This window comes from Temnothorax longispinosus, chromosome 5 (assembly GCF_030848805.1).
Source record: "Temnothorax longispinosus isolate EJ_2023e chromosome 5, Tlon_JGU_v1, whole genome shotgun sequence".
NCBI classification, from domain to species: Eukaryota; Metazoa; Arthropoda; class Insecta; order Hymenoptera; family Formicidae; genus Temnothorax; species Temnothorax longispinosus.
The window spans coordinates 14198447-14218464 of NC_092362.1; the positions used below are offsets into that span (position 1 = coordinate 14198447).

The 20018-nt window shown below is 35.6% G+C and overlaps 5 protein-coding genes across 5 annotated transcripts; 3 read left to right on the forward strand and 2 right to left on the reverse strand.

Moving 5' to 3' along the window:
- Window positions 1–949: 949 nt before the first annotated feature.
- Osi10b (DUF1676 domain-containing protein Osi10b) lies at window positions 950–2362 on the forward strand. The gene is made up of 2 exons (XM_071777383.1): window positions 950–1430; window positions 1941–2362. Exons 1-2 carry the CDS (start codon window positions 950–952, stop codon window positions 2360–2362), a joined length of 903 nt encoding a protein of 300 aa, XP_071633484.1.
- Window positions 2363–5226: 2864 nt separating this feature from the next.
- On the forward strand, window positions 5227–7255 carry LOC139813279 (uncharacterized). The gene is made up of 3 exons (XM_071778667.1): window positions 5227–6039; window positions 6274–6333; window positions 6670–7255. Exons 1-3 carry the CDS (start codon window positions 5667–5669, stop codon window positions 6915–6917), a joined length of 681 nt encoding a protein of 226 aa, XP_071634768.1. The 5' UTR covers window positions 5227–5666; the 3' UTR covers window positions 6918–7255.
- An 847-nt stretch (window positions 7256–8102) lies between these two features.
- Window positions 8103–10098, reverse strand: LOC139812541 (uncharacterized). The gene is made up of 3 exons (XM_071777417.1): window positions 9860–10098; window positions 8982–9161; window positions 8103–8568 (listed from the first exon to the last, which is right to left on the reverse strand). Exons 1-3 carry the CDS (start codon window positions 10092–10094, stop codon window positions 8411–8413), a joined length of 573 nt encoding a protein of 190 aa, XP_071633518.1. The 5' UTR covers window positions 10095–10098; the 3' UTR covers window positions 8103–8410.
- Window positions 10099–14038: 3940 nt separating this feature from the next.
- On the forward strand, window positions 14039–15335 carry Osi12 (DUF1676 domain-containing protein Osi12). Its single transcript, XM_071778538.1, has one exon. It carries the CDS (start codon window positions 14520–14522, stop codon window positions 15300–15302), a length of 783 nt encoding a protein of 260 aa, XP_071634639.1. The 5' UTR covers window positions 14039–14519; the 3' UTR covers window positions 15303–15335.
- An 11-nt stretch (window positions 15336–15346) lies between these two features.
- On the reverse strand, window positions 15347–18368 carry LOC139813186 (uncharacterized). The gene is made up of 2 exons (XM_071778541.1): window positions 17562–18368; window positions 15347–17013 (listed from the first exon to the last, which is right to left on the reverse strand). The coding sequence occupies exons 1-2, from the start codon at window positions 17842–17844 to the stop codon at window positions 16823–16825; spliced, it is 474 nt and encodes a 157-aa protein (XP_071634642.1). The 5' UTR covers window positions 17845–18368; the 3' UTR covers window positions 15347–16822.
- Window positions 18369–20018: the final 1650 nt, after the last annotated feature.

A 20018-nucleotide genomic window follows, 5' to 3' on the forward strand; every position in this document is an offset into this window, starting at 1 on the left:
GTTGACTACTTTATTTTTCCTCAAATATTTGTTCCATTATCCTTTACAATATAAGGCTGTTTTGATATAAGAATCCCTGAAATAATAATATAGCGATAAACTATAATATAATATATGCGATTTATATACATAACTTTACATCGGAGTCAAAAACAATGTTGAAATAGGATGTTTAAAATTAACAGAGACAATATCATGCCAAAAACGAGAGAAAGATTTTTAAATATGCTATTCAAAAACTCAATCCAATATATATCTTTGCCTGAACGTCTTAAGTGGATGATATCCTTAGATCTCGTTTGTTCCAGATTTGCGCAAATTCGGCAATTATATCCGCGCTACTTGCGTTCCCAATTTTTCTTGCTCAGCTGTCAGGCCTGTCTCATCAATTTGACTATATAACGATCTTTCCGACACTCCATTCTTCGACCAAAGGAAATTACCCTTCTCAGTGCATCCGGTGTATCGACCAAGCGCCATGCGCACGAAATACAAACGAAGTATACTTTCGCTACTTGTAAAATCCGCCGAGTGAAACCAATTGTTCTGTCGTGTGTGAATGCCCCCTTGTCGCCTATATAGGTGGGTGATCGTAGGAACAGCGTGAACAGTATTTTACGAGAACTTCATTACTCTGCATCTCCTCTGTGCGATAGAATTCTCTGTTACAATTTTGAAAAAAAAATTTCTAAACAAAATTATGACAGTTCGTAGATGTGAAAAGCGTGCTAGAAGCCAAAATTTCTTTAAGCGCCCGTTATCTTCTAGTGTGGATTATTTCTTGTGTTTGCCATCTCGGAATAAATTAAAATAAAAATACTACGTGAAAGTTTTCATAAACCTTCCGTAATTTTGTTCAATTTATTTTGAGTCTTATCAATCCGATGTTCAATTTTATCTAAACACGTTTGTATGACGTGAAGGATCGATTAAAGTCAGTGATCCAAAGATGAAAAGCGAACTCCGTTATTTATGTCTGCTTGTTCTCGTGTCTACGAGTTTTACAGTGATTATGGAATCTAAGGAGCATATCACTCTGGATGATGGACATTCCTATAGCTTCAATGAAGCTTTCGGTGTATGTCTCGCGAAGAAAGAACACGGTACATTCGAATGCGTAAATCGTGGTATTCTAAGTGCCTTGCAAACTTTAAACGACAAGGAGAGCTTGGAGTTTGGAAAGATGCGACTGGACAGATCGGAGGGCTACGGCAGAGATCTTCTGGATCTGGACTACGATCCGAAAGATTTTGGAAATGTCGTGAAAGCAGCTACCAGATTGATGGAACGTCGTAATATTAAGTGGAATCTGGATAATATATATCCGGGATTACAGATGCGCATCGGACCAATGCTGAACGGAAACGGGATACTGGAATTTGTTCTTAATGAAAGAGCTGCTTCTTACGGCGATAGGCAGATTGGTACAGGTAAGCTATATATAATGTTGATTCTGCAAAATTAATCGCGCATTTTGACTTTAGTTATCTTTGATAAGCTTGATCATCTTTCAATTTATAGACAATATAAAAAAGAGTTTGTTTTAAATACATATACAAACTGTTGCTCTACTGTAAAACATATGATAGAACATTTTTACAATATCGTAAATTTTACAAGTATTTCTTATATGTACACATATGTGTTCTTTATTAATAAATTGTGCAAATAATCTAATGTAAGAATTACATGTGATTGTTACAAATTGTTTATGAAAGAATGATTACATAAACGAATAAAATTACGAAGTGCTTACTTCAAAAGATTGTTGCTTGTTACACGCAGAATTACCCGCGTTGTCTTAGCGCGGAATCAAACCTCATGCTGGTTCTTGTACTGACTAAGATGTTCCAACCGGTTTCAAGAACGTCCTCCAGTAGGCAGCACGGTCAAGGCAACGGAACCGGTTGTAAATTCAAGGTCAAATTCTATCATTTCAGGAAGGCAGTTGACCAGACATATATTACTGCCATTTCTATTGGGTTTCAAATTCAATATGGCATCCCTGATCCCGCTTATGTTCGGTTTCCTGTTAATCGTGACCAAGAAGGCTCTTTTACTGACGAAGATGGCATTGTTTCTGATCAGTCTTTTAGGATGGAATACGCTCTTTTCCGGAGCACCTGCAGCACCTCCTTATTCGGCGAACGCGTTCAATGGCTTCCATGCTTACGGACACGAGACACCTGCTGGTGTATACACCCATCACGATCATCATTTTCCGCAGCGACCTTACAGACCGCTGCATGACTATAGTCCTTATGATCAGCATGTTATTAGGGAAGTCGTCAATGTTTACGAAGGAAATAGCGATTCGGGACAGAATGGACAAAATGTAAAGAATATTGTTTTTGACTCATAATAAATAATTAATTGATAGTATAGCTTAAAATATATCGATAAAAGTTTTAATAAATCATTAGTATAAAATTATGACCAAAGAATGTTTACTTCTTCCGGATTTAAGTTTAGTTTACTGTCTTTCCAACAATTTATTTAATTATTCTAAAATATAAGAATATCAACTTATATTTTATCAACTTTTGTTATTTAGGGACAAGATTCTTAAGAATTTAGAAGTTATTTTTTAAAACAACAGTTCTTTACAGTATCGTGTACAAATATTACAATTATACAATTTTTATATTCATTATATGCATCAATTGATTATACATATAATTAAATGGATAGTTTGATATGAAAGTTTAATTAAGATGCATTTTATTTTTTCTATATATATTTATCCTTAAATATTTACAGTAAACGCGTTATATACTTTCTTAGATAATATTTTCTTATCAACATTGATTTATCATAATCTATATTATTAAACAGTATTAAGTAATCTGTCGGAAATAAACATAATAAGAAATGTATAGTATTTATTAGAATATAGTACCTATTTTTAATTTTATTTACCTTTGACATTAATTTTTTTTTCTATTTCGTTACATTATTATATCATACGCAATCTTTATCAGTACAATTAATGTTGAAATGAGCCTAATAGATCGAAAGAGAAGAGATATTTTATGCCGATAGAACGACTATTATTTCTTCGTCTGGATTGTGTAATAATGTTTTTATTTATGAGTTTACTTTCAAGTTCAGTTTCAAGTATCTGTCCATTAGTATAAAGAATTGTCACTGAGATTCTGATGTTTTCACTTAGCGATCCCATTAGTCTCAGTCCATTATTGCGTCGTCCTTTCTTTCGGTCGCCTAACTGTACCAGGTCTCTCTTTCTTCGTCACTCTTATGTTACTACCGTCCGCAAAAAACAGCGATGATTACATCCGGGAAACGCACATTTGCTTGTAAAGGAAAATACCACCGTATCTTTACGGTCATGCAACTACACATACGACCACGTGCTCATAGCATCCTCTGTCAAGTATAACAATCAAGGTGGAAGCGCATCGCACGTTGTACGTTCGGTGAAAAAAGCTTTTAAACAAGTTTATCGTCTATGTCCATCATCGTTTAACTATTCTTTGTTTTACACATGTAGCTTCTTGTACGTTACTAATCAGTTTATGTCTACGTATAATAGTATTAAGATATATATATATATATATATATATATATATATATATATATATATATATATATATATATATATATATATATATTATATATATGTATATATATGTATATATACACACTATATTAAGAATAGATTAAGATTTCCAATTAATTGTACGATGGAATTATTATTTAAACATTTTAAAAATAAGCAATATCGATCAGATAGCTTTTTATTAAGAGAGCTCGTTCAGGTTTGCGAATTTCTGATAGATAGGGAAAAGTGGCATTTACGGAAGTATTATTTTGCGAGAAATGACAATATTATCGTTAAGACAGTACCATTTGGTAATGAGACCGTGACAAAACTTTACATTTGTATATACGCTTTCTTCTTGATAATAATTATTTGTACTATATCATTAAAGTGACAATGAGTGAAGTGGATAATGAATACTTGGCCTCGTATAACAATCGATGTTGATTTGATTGGAATTTTTGAGATGATGCGGAACACTTGGCTAGTATGACAAATAGCCTACATTTGAAAGAAAGAACTGCGAGAATTGAATACACTGAATGGACAGTGTTAATCAAGTCTATTACTGTAATTGTTTCAAGTTTCAAATTATTTTTCAAATGTAGCTCGTTACGGATCGTAAACTGTACTGGATTAAAAGTATATCAAGTGCAACATTAATGAGTTTCTTGATATGTTCATTAGTCATAGTATATTGTTTTGCTTATATAAGCCTTACATTTGATAATTTCGAGCCTCAATAATCATTTAACAATGAAATCAGTGTACTTGTCTGATGTATGCCTGATATATGCTTCATGTATGTTTTTTTCATTATCGTGCATCAATATTTTAATAAAATGTATATTTTTTTAGGTCAAAAGCATCGCCCCAGTAAGCAATCTGCTCGCAGTATGATAATAGATTGGCAGTAGATTTGCTCATAAACAGATATTGCAATAGATCTGGTATCATCTGTATTCGCATTAAACTCGTATTTTGCCGGAAAACCCTGCCGATATAATCTGACAGCAAATTGCCAGCAGAAATCGAACAGAATCTGTCATTTCGCAAACATTTAAATGGAATATATTATTTAAATAGCAAATCTTGCTCAATTTTTGCAATCAATTTGCTATTATATTCTGTTAGCAAAGTCTGTTATATTTCTACTGACATTCTATCGACAAAATTTGCAGTGGACGTTCAAAATCTGTTCTCTACAGATTTAGCTATCTGGGACAGTGTATTAAGTAACGAAGTAACTCTCTCTTACTCTTTCCAGTTTATTACTAAAACTTCACTTATCTTACCATAATAAAAGGTTTCAACTACATTGAAATTACATTTTAACAACTATTGTTTCTTTTACTAAAATAAAATGCTTAATTAATTTTCATTGTCAAGCATTTTATTTAAAAAATGTTAAATGCAACAAGATGAGAAAATTACCCAAGTAATCTATACTAAAGCTATTATTTTATGTTAATATTGAACTTAGACAGTGTGTATGTAGTAACAATGCCAAGAAATAACTGGCGTTGAAAATAAAGAAAACTCATTTCCGCATGACATTATTCTGTAACACGTAAAGTAAGTCATGCATGCAAATTGATGGATAAATCTACAACTGTTTCTATTTCTCGATACAGAGGTTTGCACTTATAATCATGTCTGGGTGGAGAATATCGTCTGTTTACCTGCATTCCACTCTTGATGCGTTGTTATTAACGACGATTGGCGCGGCGGAGTTTTAAGGTTCGTTTGACAAGCAGGTCAGAGGGATACTTACTTACGGGGCTGTACGACATTGTTTTGGTTGAGGGGTCTTTCCTTCCGTTGTGTAGCGTTAAACAGCGCGTGGATCAAGTACGGGCGCGTATACCAAGAATCTTAATGCGTTGGTAGGAGAGGCTAATGGGTGCACACTTATATAAGTCACAATGCAACCAGATTCTAACGAGTAGTCGGTAGGATTTATCGGACTGACCAGAGACTGAGAGCAGAGTGGAACTACAGACTAAAACGTAACAAAGGAGAAGCTGATCATTGTGCTAGAGACAGCTAGAAAATATCTGAAGAAGTAGAATCGACGAGTTAGCGTAAATCACGCAATCGCTTGATGATGGAAAAACGGCGTTTAATGATTTGGATCTTACATATCTTTCATCTCGCGGTGTTCTGCAATTTAGTGACGGCTAAAAGTGAATTTACGAGTCTATTCGAACGGTGCAGAAACGAGAGGAACACCTTCGATTGCTTCAAACGACGTGCCTTGGAGATTCTCGACTCGGCTATCCAAGATAATTCTGTGTATAAAATCAATGATTATATTTCAATTACTAAAGATCCAGCATCTATCGCCAAAAGTTACGACTCGATGACGTCTGAAAATGGCACGGAATTAAGTCTCGATCAGAAATTGGATAACAAGTTTCATCAGTATTTGACATCGAGAAGCGTGAAACTGACAATACCGGGCAACGCCTTTGAAGGTAACAGATTATATTATTGATAAATTGCGTTAGTAAACATTTGTTTTATACACTTTTCAATTAAATCATCGCACTGTAAATTATAAAATATAATTATAATCTATAATACTTAATAATCGACGTTATTTCTTACAAATAAAGTACGATTTGTTGCAGTAAATATTTGACAAAAAAGGTTTTTTGAAAAGAGAAAGAATTTATTAACATTCAAATAAATATTTGCAATATTTGCAGGAAGAAAAAAGAAGAATAAGGGTTACGGATATGTAATAGTAGCAGGTGCCGTGTTAGCAGGTAAGTTTTCCTGTACATTAATATTAAACATTAATATTCTAAACATTAATATTCTAATTCATAGAAGAAATAACTTTAAAGTCAAAGTTGAAGAAGTTCAATTAGCTTAGTGAAGCTTCTTCAGGTTATGAACTACTAAACTATATTTTAAACAACATTACTCTAACACAATAAATAAAATCTGTTTTTTTACTGTGTAGACAATGATTTTTATTTTAACTGTTTCCTTATTTTGATATTTGAAATGAATAAAATATCTTCTAGCTGTAAATTTAATTAGTAGAAAAAAATCAATTCTTCTAATCTTGCTTATGGAAATAATTATTATTTGTTTAGGCATGATGGCGCAACTAGCTTATGGGAAAATTGCTTTCATCGCTGGTACGGCTTTGTTGACGGCGAAAATGGCCCTAGTTTTAAGCGCGATAATCGGCTTGAAAAAGCTTGCATCGAGCGGAGGAGGTCACGAAGTGATCTATGCGACTGCATCGGAACATCATGGAGGAGGTGGTGGTGGTGGTGGCGGATTTGGTGGTGGATACGGTGGCTGGCAACGAGCAATGGAAGTTGTTCCTCCAACCTGAATCATATTCGATTATTTATCAAATTCAAAAGTTTTATGATTTAGTTACCGCATGTAATACATCTTCTTTGATGTATCCGATAATGAAAACATACTAACATATCAAAAAATTTTTTATTTAATTTATTTATGATTTAAATATTTAATTAATAAAAATAATTAATGTACATTACTTCCTTCTTTGACCCGAACAAACATGTTATTCCACAAAGAATAAATAATCCATAATATCATTGTTTGACAAACAACGTGTTTTAGATTTTAACTGTAGATTTTCTATTAGTTTACGAATTTTATTTTCCATTAATATGTTGATTTATATTAATTGGAAAATGTAAAATCAAGATAGATATGATATATTTGTTTGTACTGTTTGTATTTAAGAGAGAGATATTAAATATTTTTAATATAATTTATTACAATATTGTTATTTGATTTATATCTATTTCCATTATTTTATAAGATATGTTATAGGATATTTTATAAGATGTAAATACTAAAATAATTCCAATGTTAAAATATCACAAAATATAAATGTGTTTATTTATTAATTTTATGAACACTCTTGATATATAAATAATTGCATAAAAAATTAAAAGTATATATGAGAAATAAGTTATGTATTTAAAGTTAAAATTATGTATTTAAACTTTTTAAATAATTATATATAATATATTGTGTGTGTGTGTGTGTGTGTGTGTGTGTGTGTGTGTGTGTTAGATTTTGTTACAACATATCTATATTTAAAGATTTACAAATAATTGCTATTGTATAATTTTGGGTGTACAAGTAATTTTTCTATTACAAGATATTGCCTAAATTAAAGCTATTTTTCCGTTATGGATATATATTTAAAGTATACAATTGGTAACTTTTGTTGTTGTTTTTTTCCAAAATATCAAACTCTGCTAAAGCACAGTAAGTCTTAATTAAGCTTATAAATAATTTAGTTTATAAATTATAGCAGTGCGTATAATATATATACACAGAAGGTTGCTGCTAAACTTAAGAAGTGTATAGAAGGGTCAAAATAGAACAACTTTCGATTAGGAGCTTATGTTCTCCGAAGTAATCTTAAATCAGTACAGGTTTTTGAATGTATGAAACTCGGCTAATATACCAATGAAATAATCGTAATTTGCTACTCTTCCACTAGCTTTATTTTGTTTTTATTAAGGTTTTGTTAAGGAATACGCTAGCACAAACTGAATTTACAAAAGGTGTTCGAATTGGCGACCTCCACATTCAATGCCATGCATTGCATCATCGAACAGAACTCTGGCGCACTCTTTCAAATATCTTAGATATTTCACATGATATTTAATAAAATCTTAATAGAAACGAAATAAAGCTAGCGAAAGAGAAAATTGCGATTATTTCATTGGTACATTATCCGAGTTCTAAATATTATATGTATATAAGTGGCTTTATATAAATATAATTTATTTTATTTGCTGTGGTTGTCAATTTTTAAATACTTAAAATCTATTTCTATTAAAATATAAGTTGCCGTCGTTTTCGATATTCGTAAATATAATCATTACGGTCATCAGTATCATCACTACGATGATCGTAATCGACGCTTGAACTGTGGGTTTGTATATAGCTGGTATGTGGATGTTTCACTATTTCGTAAGAAACTTTTCCAGAATCTGAAAGAAAATTTTATTTATTAAATTATTTAATTTAATTTATATAGTCTGTTCTTATGTCATAAAATCCGTATCACTTTATAAAAACTAATCTTTCAAGTTTCATGATCAGAAAAATTTACAGAATGTATTTTTAAATTTGGAACAATTACAAAAATATATTGTAAAACGTACTGTTAAAACATACGTTAATAAATTCTGTTACAAAACAAAATATAATTTAATTTGTGCACTCTTTGCAATATTTATTTTTAGTATTCTTTTCCTATTTTTGACTGTAACCTTTCTGTTATTGAAAAACAAATATTTATATGCACTTTTTTAATCATAGAGACTAGAATTTTCAATTCAACAGAATTAAATAATATTTTTTATAATTTATGTAATTTACCTACTACGTACCTACCACGTACCATTCTTTTTTACAAGTGCGGCAATGGCAAGTGCTAAAGCTATTTTGGCCAGCAATATTGCCTTTCCTGCAAGAGCTGCAACGCCATGTAGTAATCCATAAATTAGCGCTGCTTTCAAAGCAGCTAACATGTAAACTATTACTCTACCGTATCCTTTTTTCTTTTTTTTCCGAGCAGAAACTGAAATTTAAAATAAATAAATAAATTAATTTAGTACCTGCTATCTAGCTAGTTCAAATCGGGAATTAAATTAATCGAATCGATAATACTATAAAAAAATGGAGAAACTGACATTTACGAACAAACATTATACATTAAATTATCTCTCTTTTTTTTCCTTCATGCATATACATATATAATATCTGATCTAGAAGTATTATTTTTTAAAGGAATAATAACAAATGTAATAAATATAATAAACAAATATAAAATATTCACAATTTGTTTTGATGTAATCATTAATTGAACTTAATTATTTCATGTCATACTTTCTTGCTTAATTGTTGGTTAAGAAATTCAAAATATCGACTATAGAGTTAAAAATTATATAATCTTTCCTTTTCACATTTTTTTCTATGTTAATAGTAGATAGCAAAAGTATTTGTGAATTATTTGAGAGATACTTTTGCACAAAGAAAAAAATGTTGTTGCAAAATGCTTTTGTTTCATTTAGTATACTTATAATTATATATATATAGTTTTTATAAGGTATACATTTTCTAATATAAAAATTTATTTGACATCTTTCGTTCAACATCCTTTTTCTTTGCCTAAACCTAAACTTACTTTAAGAAAGAATATAAGACAATGCAAATACTTTCTTTAGTACGATATATAACCATAGATTTATTTTAAAAATTCTCAGCGAGAATTCTTACCTTCATTCCCGTCATCGACATCATCTAGGAATCGGGCTTTCCTGCTAGATCGCATTTGAGTCTCGCTATTTGACGAAGGAGCGGCCGCCTCATTAGTTCTACACGTGGAGATGTCACCTTCATTGCTGGCACACTCGTTTGACTCTACAGCTTTCAGTTTTCTGTTCACGGGCTCGCAAGAACAAATGGCGATAAAACCGCCTAATACCAGAACCGCGAAGAGCCGCCAAAGCATGTTCGATCAGAACTGACGCTTTGTAGAGACCGTCATATTTATAGGCTCTAGCAATTAGTAATAATGGCGGAGTAAAGTGATGTTACGACATACAGAGCGTGAATGCATCTATGGTAAAATGCATCATGCGCGTAAAATTATTCCAACCGCTATAGAACCGTACGTTTCTGCACGCACATGGTGGCGCACATATTCAATATATATATAGTACCGTACTTATCACAATGTTAAATGGAGTACATGAAGCGCAGTGAGAAGACAAGTCCCAGCAGCGCGTATCATCATTTTCGACCTATCTAAAGTACGGAATAACGTGTATTTGTAGAGATACGCGGTGCAAGTTGACTCGTATATTCGGTCGCATTAGTGAGATAAATAGATAGATAGAGAATGAGATAGGGTGGGAAAAGTAGTAACGGAGAAAATGAAATAGATGAAATTTCAAATTTATCGAAATCGAGGGTCAGGCATCAACGAACATGTTGGTCAGAGTATCTATTTTTATGTAAGTTATTGTTATGCATTTTTGATGTACATATAAAGGTTACGGAGCCGTAATTTGCGAGAAAGGTAATTTATTTAATATCAAATAGACCGATAATAGAAACGTTGTTGAAGAAAGTAGAAAGTGATGTGAAACATATGATTAATTTACGTGTTAGTCCTAACTAGTGTTTTATTTGTCTTATATATACATACATTTTCTATATTTTCGAGTTGATCGCTTGATTCAAAGTATCTATTATCAATTATTTCCATTTGTTATTTAACATTGACGATTATATAATAGGTATATACTATTATTAATTTGGAAATTTTTCTTCAAATATAACAGGATTAAAAATGATGTGAGACTTGATTAAGTTTCCTACTATTAAGTTTATAATAATATTATAGTGATATTATTTCTCAAAAGTTCTTCCACAGTATTTTAATCTAACAAATGAACAATTATCATCATCATCATCATCATTTAGTATATTATTTTCAGCTATACACATCTTGGTATAAAGTGATAGTAAAAATCGTTATATTACAATAAAAAAACTATTCGGATTTGATTGCCTACTACAGCTACGTACTATAAAAAAAGTTATTAAATGAATTGGGAGTTGAATTAAGATAATAAGGATTGTTAAGTAAATTAACAAAACTTGCTTTTCACTTGTTATAGCTCCCACGATCCTCGCGCGCCGGAAAGTGGAGAATAAGGCCTAAAAAGCATGATCTTTTTCTTCGACGACTGTTTTGTATGCCACTGGGCCAATCGAGCATCCTCGATTCACTACTCAGAGTATGCAGGGTTACAGCCTCCGAAGGTTACCAGCTATACGCATCCTAATATGGATGTTTGTGCTGTACAAAGAATGCAGCTCTCGCACTTGAAATTCCTCGTCTGAAATATCTCTGGCGTTAATGTTAGGTATAATTCAAAGAGCCATTATTTTTTTTTTTCATATTTTTTTGCAATGTTGTTTTATAGATCCTGTTATATCTGCTATGTAAATTTGATGTTTTTGCGTATTGCTTTCCTTCGCTCGATTATACTCGACTATACATAACGGGCAACGCTCGATTATGAATGATTTTTTGCTGTAGTATACATACATGCCGTTTTAATATTTAAAATCAATTCTGATAGAGTAGCTCATCGGAGTACGAATTCTTTCGTTTTATTATTGAACCATACTAAATTTAATGCTTTAGCGAACGAGCGTGATCAAGTAATGAGTTAAATCAGAACCCTCCGCATGGCATGCGAATCGGCAGAACCACCTGTTGCTGGTCGTTGACCTGAATCTAATAACAGGCAGAAACGTCCTGTTCTTGTCTAAAATATCTCTCGAGGAAATCGCTCATGACGGTTTAACCTATTGCCTCACTTTTATTATTCTGGAAACCTGTGCGTTCCGCACCATAACTGATCTTCCGTATAGATTAAGCTTTTACTACGAAGCGCGCGCGAGGCTTTTCTGAAGTATCTATGTACTTTTCCCCACTTTGTATAGTTTGGTAGATTTAAATCACAAAGTGCAGTGGTAAATGAGTATAGTCTATTTTAATTTTCAATTTTCTTCGCGAAGAATAGTATTATTATGACCCAATGACGCCTCAGAAAGTATTCTTTCGGCAAACTTCCGCGAATTAGACGTTGAGGGATGAATGGGATAATTCATGCGACGTCATTAAGATAAATGTCCCGGCAGAAACGTCCTACTTGTCTACTTTTGCGAACAATCGAAAGTCCGCCGCTTTTGTGACTTGGGACCTGAGTGGAGGTATCAGATAACGAATAATAATTGGGCCTAACCGCACACTGTGCGTAGGTTCATTGCGGCGGAATCCATTTCTCGCACCGTTCGTGAGAATATAACTGCGCGCTCAGAATGTGGCACGGGCCTTAATACAGTTAAACACTGTCTGTGTAGGCCCATGGCACTGACTCTGGGATAATCGCGAAGTAGGTAACAGTATGGAGGATGCATCGTTGGCTGTTGTCGCATTAGAGATGCGCTAACCTCGATCGAGTGTGTCGAGGATGCGCCATGCGCTCAGCTTCACGCTCCTAACAAACCGTGATACAAGAAGAAAACAGAATACGTTGGGTCCGTCAGTTTCGTGTTGTGGGTCTGCATACATCGTTAATCCTTTCGAGGCTAAGTGCTATAATTTCGTACAAGAAAAGACGCAGATCTTTTATCTTTCACGTGCAGCCCACGATAATGTTTAAAAAAAAAGAAAAGGCTGTTTCCACTATAATCCAGAATTATAATAATAATAATTTTATTAAAAAATAGCTCTTGTTGAGTTTCAAAGTCTTGCTTTATTTTAATTGTATAAAGGAGTTACTTATCTCCAAGTAGTAGTAAATTGGTATGAAAACATCTAGTAATGCGTTAATGTAATCGGTAGGCATACACGGAGTGCATATGTATGTCAAAACATTACTGAGCAAATTAGCTAATTATACACCATAAGGCTGTGAATTCCACATGCTCGTAATATTCATTCATCTACCGATAATCTCCATTTCATAGTTATCGCGCCAAAAATGAATGACAGCTGGTTTATACGTGACGTGTGCTGAGGGATGCGATGTGTACGCAATCAAAGCGCAATTTGCGCAAGAGTGAGGTGCTATGCAGTCATAAGTTGTACTGTTGCGCAATATAGCAGTATCACATCACGAAGCACGTTACTGTTTTATTCGTTTCGCTTTACGCGTATTTCGGTATATCAATAAATCTGGAACGAAACAAAATCTCTTTTTCATATCTTGCTGAAAAAACAGAGATAGAAGATAATTTCCGTTATATTTCCACGTTTTTCTCATGCAATTTATGTTTATTTATTATTTTCAGAACAATAACGTGCAATGAAAAAAGATAAAAAGAGATAAGAAGCGATTCGCAACGATTCTCGTTACATTTTTCACATAAATACGAAAAATTATCGAACCACTGCGCGCACCGTCTGTACGGGACACATCATGATGAGAATGATGCACCGAAATATAGGGAAAGTAGATCATCCGTGTCGATAATCCTCGTTCATTCCGCGCCGCAGGAAAATCGTACGATAGGAAGGTCACGGGCTGTACGTAACCTGGAACCAGTTTCTAGCATCCTCACGTTATGCCAAGGGTCAGCGAGATCACGGTGCCAGATACTCTGCCAATGCAGTCCACGGCGCGGCGCTCCCCAGTCCCCTCTGTGGTCTCATCTCAACACAGGCTTTGCCTCTCCTCCCGCGCAAGATGCGAATCATGATGAGGCCGCACACTACATCACGCGGAAGACGCACACATAGTATGCTCGTAGGTACGTAACATGTAACCGCCGCGCCGCGCGGCGAAATTTAATGAACGAATCGCGTGGCGGCCGTTGAACAGCAGTGTCTCGATCTCGAGACGCGAGTGGGTCTCTGTGTCAGGAAGGGTCACATGCTCTTGGCGCGCTAGCATCATGAGAATTTTTACCTCGGCCCCGTCCCGCCGCGATGGCAGCTGTCTAGCGAGCTGAAAGAGAAAGAGGAGGATGCAAGGACGAGAGGGGTTCGCGACGGAGAGAAGATAGAAGAGGATTATCCACTCATACAAGTGAGGTCGTGTCGTCACGTGCACCGGCATATCCATCCGTTTATACGAGAGAGATACCTCACCCCCTTTGTGAAGGATAGCATCTAGCGGAGGATGGCTCCTCGCGCTGGTATATATCTGCCCGGAGACTTGGTCCTGGTGCCAGTTCTCTCTAGTCGAGGATCATCCAGCTCGTGGGTGCGCGCAACTATTTGTATCTCCGACTAGTCACTTCGAATTTCGAGTCGCGTGCCTCTCGCGTGATTTCGACAATACGAGGTGTCTGTGATTTCGTCCCAAATTGCCCAGCTAAGCATTCGCGAGTTGGAAAGCCATCCGAGTCCAGCATGTCGGCGATTAAGATTATATCCAAGTGCGTGCTGCTATTGTTAGTCTGCGGTGCAACTATCCACGCCGATGAGGACGGCGGATTCCTTGAGCGAGGATATCGTGCTCTTTATCGCGTCTACGAAGAGTGCGAGCATCGCAATATCGGTGTGTCGCCGTGTTTGAAGAAGAAGGCGATCACCTTCTTTGAGAGACTCGGTCGTATACAGACTTTGCCGATCGGCGACAATCTCGAGCTGGTCAAAGTCGCGTCTACGACGGACGACAGCTCGAAAAACACGGTCTCCGATCTGGAGAAGACTTTGGCTAGAACCAACGGAGGGGCCATGGACGAAATACTCAACGATATTCTGCTCGAGCGCATAGCCGCGCTAATGAACAGTTTCAACGTGCAGATCAGCTTACCAAAGACAAGTTCCAGCGATTTGAAACGAAGTATCGAGGAGGGTCGTGGGAAAATGAAGAAGATGATGGGCATGATGATGATGGGAATGGCGATGAAACTCGCCGCATTAATTCCTATTGCTATAGGCGTGCTTTTCCTGCTGGCCGGCAAGGCTTTAATCATCAGCAAGATCGCTTTGGTTCTGTCGCTCATCATCGGCTTGAAGAAGCTACTCGCCCAAAAACAGGGTGGCCACGACCATGGTGGCTGGCAGCAAAGCGGAGGTGGATGGGACAGAAGTCTGAAGGGAGTCGTAGGCGCACCGGTACCATCATTAACGGAAGCCGATCGCGAGTACGCTCACACCTTGGCTTACAGCGCGCGGCAGAAGCATTAAACAAAAAAAGAAGCGACGGGAAATCTTCAGGTATTGGGGGAGGGAGCAACGCCTGTATCCAAAGGAGCAGATGATACGCGATTTCAGAGACAGTTCGAGACATCGAAATAGTTTCGCTTATTTATGTTTTAAAACAAATTTTATCGTTCATGAGACGTCGCATTTATGCGTGCTGCACACATTGCGAGGAAAATAAGAGTGTAAAGATGGAATATATGTGTGATACTGATGTTGGAATGGCAAGATATTATTGTGAAAAGAAATACAAGATATGCAAAAGTTTTAGAAATATTAAAAGTAGGAAAGTAGATTCGAATGGGCGAGCTGTCTCATTCGTGTAAATTTTTACGAGTCTGCTAGCTTTTTGAATAATCATCGATATATCATTATAATCGCATCGCAATTTTTCGTCTTTTAAATTTACGGTTTGATAAATGACGTAACTATTTAATGCAATGATACAATAATAGAAATGTTACATACATTTGACGCGAAAAATAAGTTACCGCGACTCTTGACGATTTTTTGTAAAGAGAGAAAAAAATGCGCAAACCACAGCTAGAATATGTGAAAATAACTGGATATGTGTAAAAAAAACTGGAAAAGAAAAAAAGTTGCAACGACAAGTGCAACTTTTTTTGTTTTACAGTTTTGTAGTTCAACTGCCAACTGTCCCAGCAAATAATCTAATGAAATGATAGCGAGAGAGTAATTTTCACACACGCGAATTTCTAACGGTGCTGGTTTAGAAGTTTTTGTCGACAAGTTTTGTCGGAAACACGATCAATTTCGAGGTCGAGCGAAAAGATGACAGACTTCATTCTTTGATTAGCCGAATTTGCAGTCGTTTCTCAGTATACTTGCGATATATTTATATTTATTTATAGTACCGCACCAAAATAGGCGGCAAAGTATATTTATTTATTTTAGGTTTATAAGATAACCTTAGAAAGAGTTTAGAATGTGTAGCTTGCGACAAGTACTTACACGAATATCTGTATCCATGTTTACGTTACTAAAATCGTGTGTTCAGTAGAGTAAGCGTGACGACTAAAACACTTGAGTATTAAAATATAACGAATAAGAAATACTAATTCCATCATTTGTCAACATTTATTATAATGATTAACTCATATATATATATATTACATTTTAAGAAACGTAACATTTATTTCGTAATGATCGTAACCATGCGGATCGTTTCACGTAGCGTTTTTCACTTGTGGTCTCTAAAAATAATTTGACTTAATGTGTTTATAAGTACACACTTGACGACGCGACGCATTCTACGAAATGTATACGAGATGTATACGTTTGACTCCGAGAAGCGATTATAAATTCGGCCTTAAGTGTTACTTTGTGCACACAGGCGTTCAATACTTTCTCAAAGATAACGGCAATTAGTTATACAAGTTTAACCTGATTGTAAATTATTACGAAATAAAGTCGTATGTCATTCTCACTTCTTAGTGTATTTTTGGTGCACTCCTTCCAAAGATCCTTCCTGTCTGATTTTGTTGTCAGTGTACTTTTAATCCAAGGACGGCAGCGAATAGGGCGAAGAAAAATCCCGCGAGTAGCGTCGTTCCTTTGAGAAGAATCAAACCTCCGAGTATCGTTGGTATTAGAGCAACAAATTTAAGCTTGTACGCCATCAGCAACGCCATCATTGTACTTGGCCGTACTTTTCGTTTCCTACGCCGTGTTTCATCTAAAAATTGTCACGAACAATATGATTAAAATCTTGAACGTATTTTTGGTGACTTAAATTTCTTAAATTATGGAAATACGAATTATTTAACACTGTTATTTAATATTAATTTCATAAATTACATGATTTCGTGTATATGAAAATAATTTCACGTATGTTACAAGATTACATAATCAACATAACGTGAAATATAATATTAATTATTAATGTAATTGTTAAAACTTTTGATATATTTTTAACTTATTACAATTGAAGAGAAATTAACGTTATGTTTATTAATATCATTTCTTAGTGTTTAAAGTTCAACAATATGAAACTCTAAAAGTGTCAAAATAAATATTGGATACATTCTATCTCAATAAAAAAAGCCATTACAGTATTAAAAGAAAACCGTTATACAGCGGTATTGATAATCATACTTCATCAAGACGACAATTCAAATATAATACTTGCTACTATCTTTTGGCGTCAGTGCTTTATAGCACTTGCATTACGAGATAAAAACATTTCCGCCATTAAATATTATAACGTTATCATTTTTTATTTACCTCGGTCTCTCATTTCAATCTTGGAATATGCATTATAGATGTCTTGATCAATTGAACGATGAATCTTGGCTACCTTGTCTCTGTCACCGTTGCGACCATTGACCGAAGAAATAGGACTCTCGGACGTCACATTATCATACATGTACCTGAGGACCTTCTTGTCGGAAGTGACGGCTCTCCCTTCCTCCTGCCATTTCTCAAGCGGCGATCTCGAATGCTCAATCGCGCGGCTAACGCAATTCAAGGTCAGCAGAAGCGCGACCAAGTTAACTCTCGATAACATTTTTTCTCGCGTTCATGAAGAAAGGGTCCTCACCGGAAATCCACTAGCGGTATCTGCACGCGGTTTCGTTTACAATCTCACTCTTTCGCCTGTCTCACCCTATTTCGTTGTCAAGATGTCATCGCGCACTGACGGTTTTCCCAGGTCACGGAGTACCCGACGAACGTTTTCTCGAATCGTAAAAACATCCGAATGGATGACAGGGTGAACACTCTCTTTTTTCCAGGATCGACGACTGGTCACGAGAGATGAGCGCTACGACCGTCACGACATGCCTCTCTTCCGTTGCTCGTGCCCGCCTTTTGTCACGCTCGTTCTGTTCTGTATGTGGAATTTTAGAGTTGTTATCTATGGAAATGTGTGACATATAGGAAATCAACTGGGAGTGGACAGTGTAAGACGAAGGAATGAACGGTGCAACGAGCAACTGGGAACTAACCGATCCCGCCGTTGATCCGCCGCTCGACGACAAACTGACCGGACGCCGCGGCCGCGAATACCACGCCGGGCACGCTTCAGTTGCCGAGAAAATCGGCAGTCCGTGTAAAATGAGCTCCGACCGACGAGCCAGCGATATATACGCTCGCGGTAAACACTATGATCCAAATTGTCAGTACCGATATATGTATGTGTCACGTTATATCGCAAAACGGTATGTACGACGCACGGACGCGGTCGTTGCCGATAAGACGGCTTCTGCGGGTATTTTCGCACGAGAGAAAGGGAATGGAGGCCTCTCGCGCGAATGAGCGCGTTATAACGCCTTTATAGGGGCGGAAATGGCAGAACACGATGCGTCGACGTCGACGTCGATGTTTTGCGATGTGTGTGACCGCGCGATTCTTTTTCAGTTACGCCACGCAGACATCCGGGCCGGAGAGAACCGATGAATGGTCTTCATGTTGGAAACGCTTTATGTCTCGTGTCATCGTATAAGATCGCAGCGTGATTTGATCTATACCTCGAATGTTATTCCTATCTCGAGGAAAGTCAATTTACAATTGTGTGATTCAATTTTCGATTCTCTCTGATCAAATGCTGCGATATGTACTTTTGTATCAAATGACTTTTTATTCTTTTATGTTAGGTAACTCGTAACCAAGACGCTTGACGCTCACAAGTTAATTAGCATAGTATGTTGTTCGATAATCTCGTGATTGATTAGTCGCATTACGCAATTTTAAAGAGAAATTAGCGACTTTTGTTTAGATAAAGCTTATTTTAAAATTAGCTGAAAAACACAAATTTATTTGATGTTTTCACTGCTAGATAATCCCGTTTGTAAGTTAAAATGAACTGCTGTTAGTTTGAGTTTAGCTGATTTATTTGTGATTTGTGATTGAAATGATATCCGGAAGGTCTGGGAAAAGTTGTGTTACTGTTTCACTTCACTTCTTCCCACTTGCTTTTCAATTCAGTTACGCCACTTTTAGATTATCGATTGTCTTTTTCGTCAGAGCATCATCTTGCGCTCATAACAGAGCATCGCAAACTGCGCTATATCTTACAATCTGCTGCATATTTATCTGAACTATCCGAAGTACTCGGAGCACGTGGTTCCGCTTAAGCGCACAATAGAATATTGAACACATTGCCGTAACCAACGACATGAGCGTCTTATTTACCCGCAGGATAAGAAATTAGAAATCTGCGTGTATACGCGTAGAAATCTACGTGAAAAGATTGACCGATCGTAGATGATTTCGATGGGATATTTTTTTTTAGTTACGCCCAGCAAACATGCGGGTTGCTAATAACCCACAGCAGCTTTAAATGATCCTTACAACTTGATAATATTTTCTTCATTTTGCGTTTAATGCATCAATTTGCGAATGTAGGTATATGGGTCCGAAAATATTTATAAATACTACTCTTGCAGTTACTTTCGATTTGTGATGCCTTAAGATAGTACAAAGATATAATATTTTGACATAATATAGGGACATTGGTGTTACTTAATTGATTTAATAGATTCTCTATTGCTTTCTCATATTTCTTCAATGACATAATTTATAGTGCCACAGAAATATTTCTCTATAAAGTTACACATCATTGAGATTCAAATAAAACGGAGACTTTAATTGCGTTATTTATCGAAACTGTGCTGCAACTTCTGCGAGAGATTGACACGATATGAATTTATATTACTTAGCACCCCTACAGAGTAGATAGAC

What these genes read in the sequence shown, in the direction of transcription:
- Osi10b (XM_071777383.1), top strand. Translation starts at nt 950, where the DNA reads ATGAAAAGCGAACTCCGTTATTTATGTCTGCTTGTTCTCGTGTCTACG. An exon ending in CGATAGGCAGATTGGTACAG is followed by an intron (nt 1,431 to 1,940) that starts GTAAGCTATATA and finishes CTATCATTTCAG; the next exon opens with GAAGGCAGTTGACCAGACAT.
- LOC139813279 (XM_071778667.1), top strand. Translation starts at nt 5,667, where the DNA reads ATGATGGAAAAACGGCGTTTAATGATTTGGATCTTACATATCTTTCAT. An exon ending in ACCGGGCAACGCCTTTGAAG is followed by an intron (nt 6,040 to 6,273) that starts GTAACAGATTAT and finishes CAATATTTGCAG; the next exon opens with GAAGAAAAAAGAAGAATAAG. An exon ending in AGCAGGTGCCGTGTTAGCAG is followed by an intron (nt 6,334 to 6,669) that starts GTAAGTTTTCCT and finishes TTATTTGTTTAG; the next exon opens with GCATGATGGCGCAACTAGCT.
- LOC139812541 (XM_071777417.1), bottom strand. Translation starts at nt 10,094, where the DNA reads ATGCTTTGGCGGCTCTTCGCGGTTCTGGTATTAGGCGGTTTTATCGCC. An exon ending in TGTCGATGACGGGAATGAAG is followed by an intron (nt 9,162 to 9,859) that starts GTAAGAATTCTC and finishes TTTAAATTTCAG; the next exon opens with TTTCTGCTCGGAAAAAAAAG. An exon ending in CGCACTTGTAAAAAAGAATG is followed by an intron (nt 8,569 to 8,981) that starts GTACGTGGTAGG and finishes ATTTTCTTTCAG; the next exon opens with ATTCTGGAAAAGTTTCTTAC.
- Osi12 (XM_071778538.1), top strand. Translation starts at nt 14,520, where the DNA reads ATGTCGGCGATTAAGATTATATCCAAGTGCGTGCTGCTATTGTTAGTC.
- LOC139813186 (XM_071778541.1), bottom strand. Translation starts at nt 17,844, where the DNA reads ATGTTATCGAGAGTTAACTTGGTCGCGCTTCTGCTGACCTTGAATTGC. An exon ending in GATTGAAATGAGAGACCGAG is followed by an intron (nt 17,014 to 17,561) that starts GTAAATAAAAAA and finishes GACAATTTTTAG; the next exon opens with ATGAAACACGGCGTAGGAAA.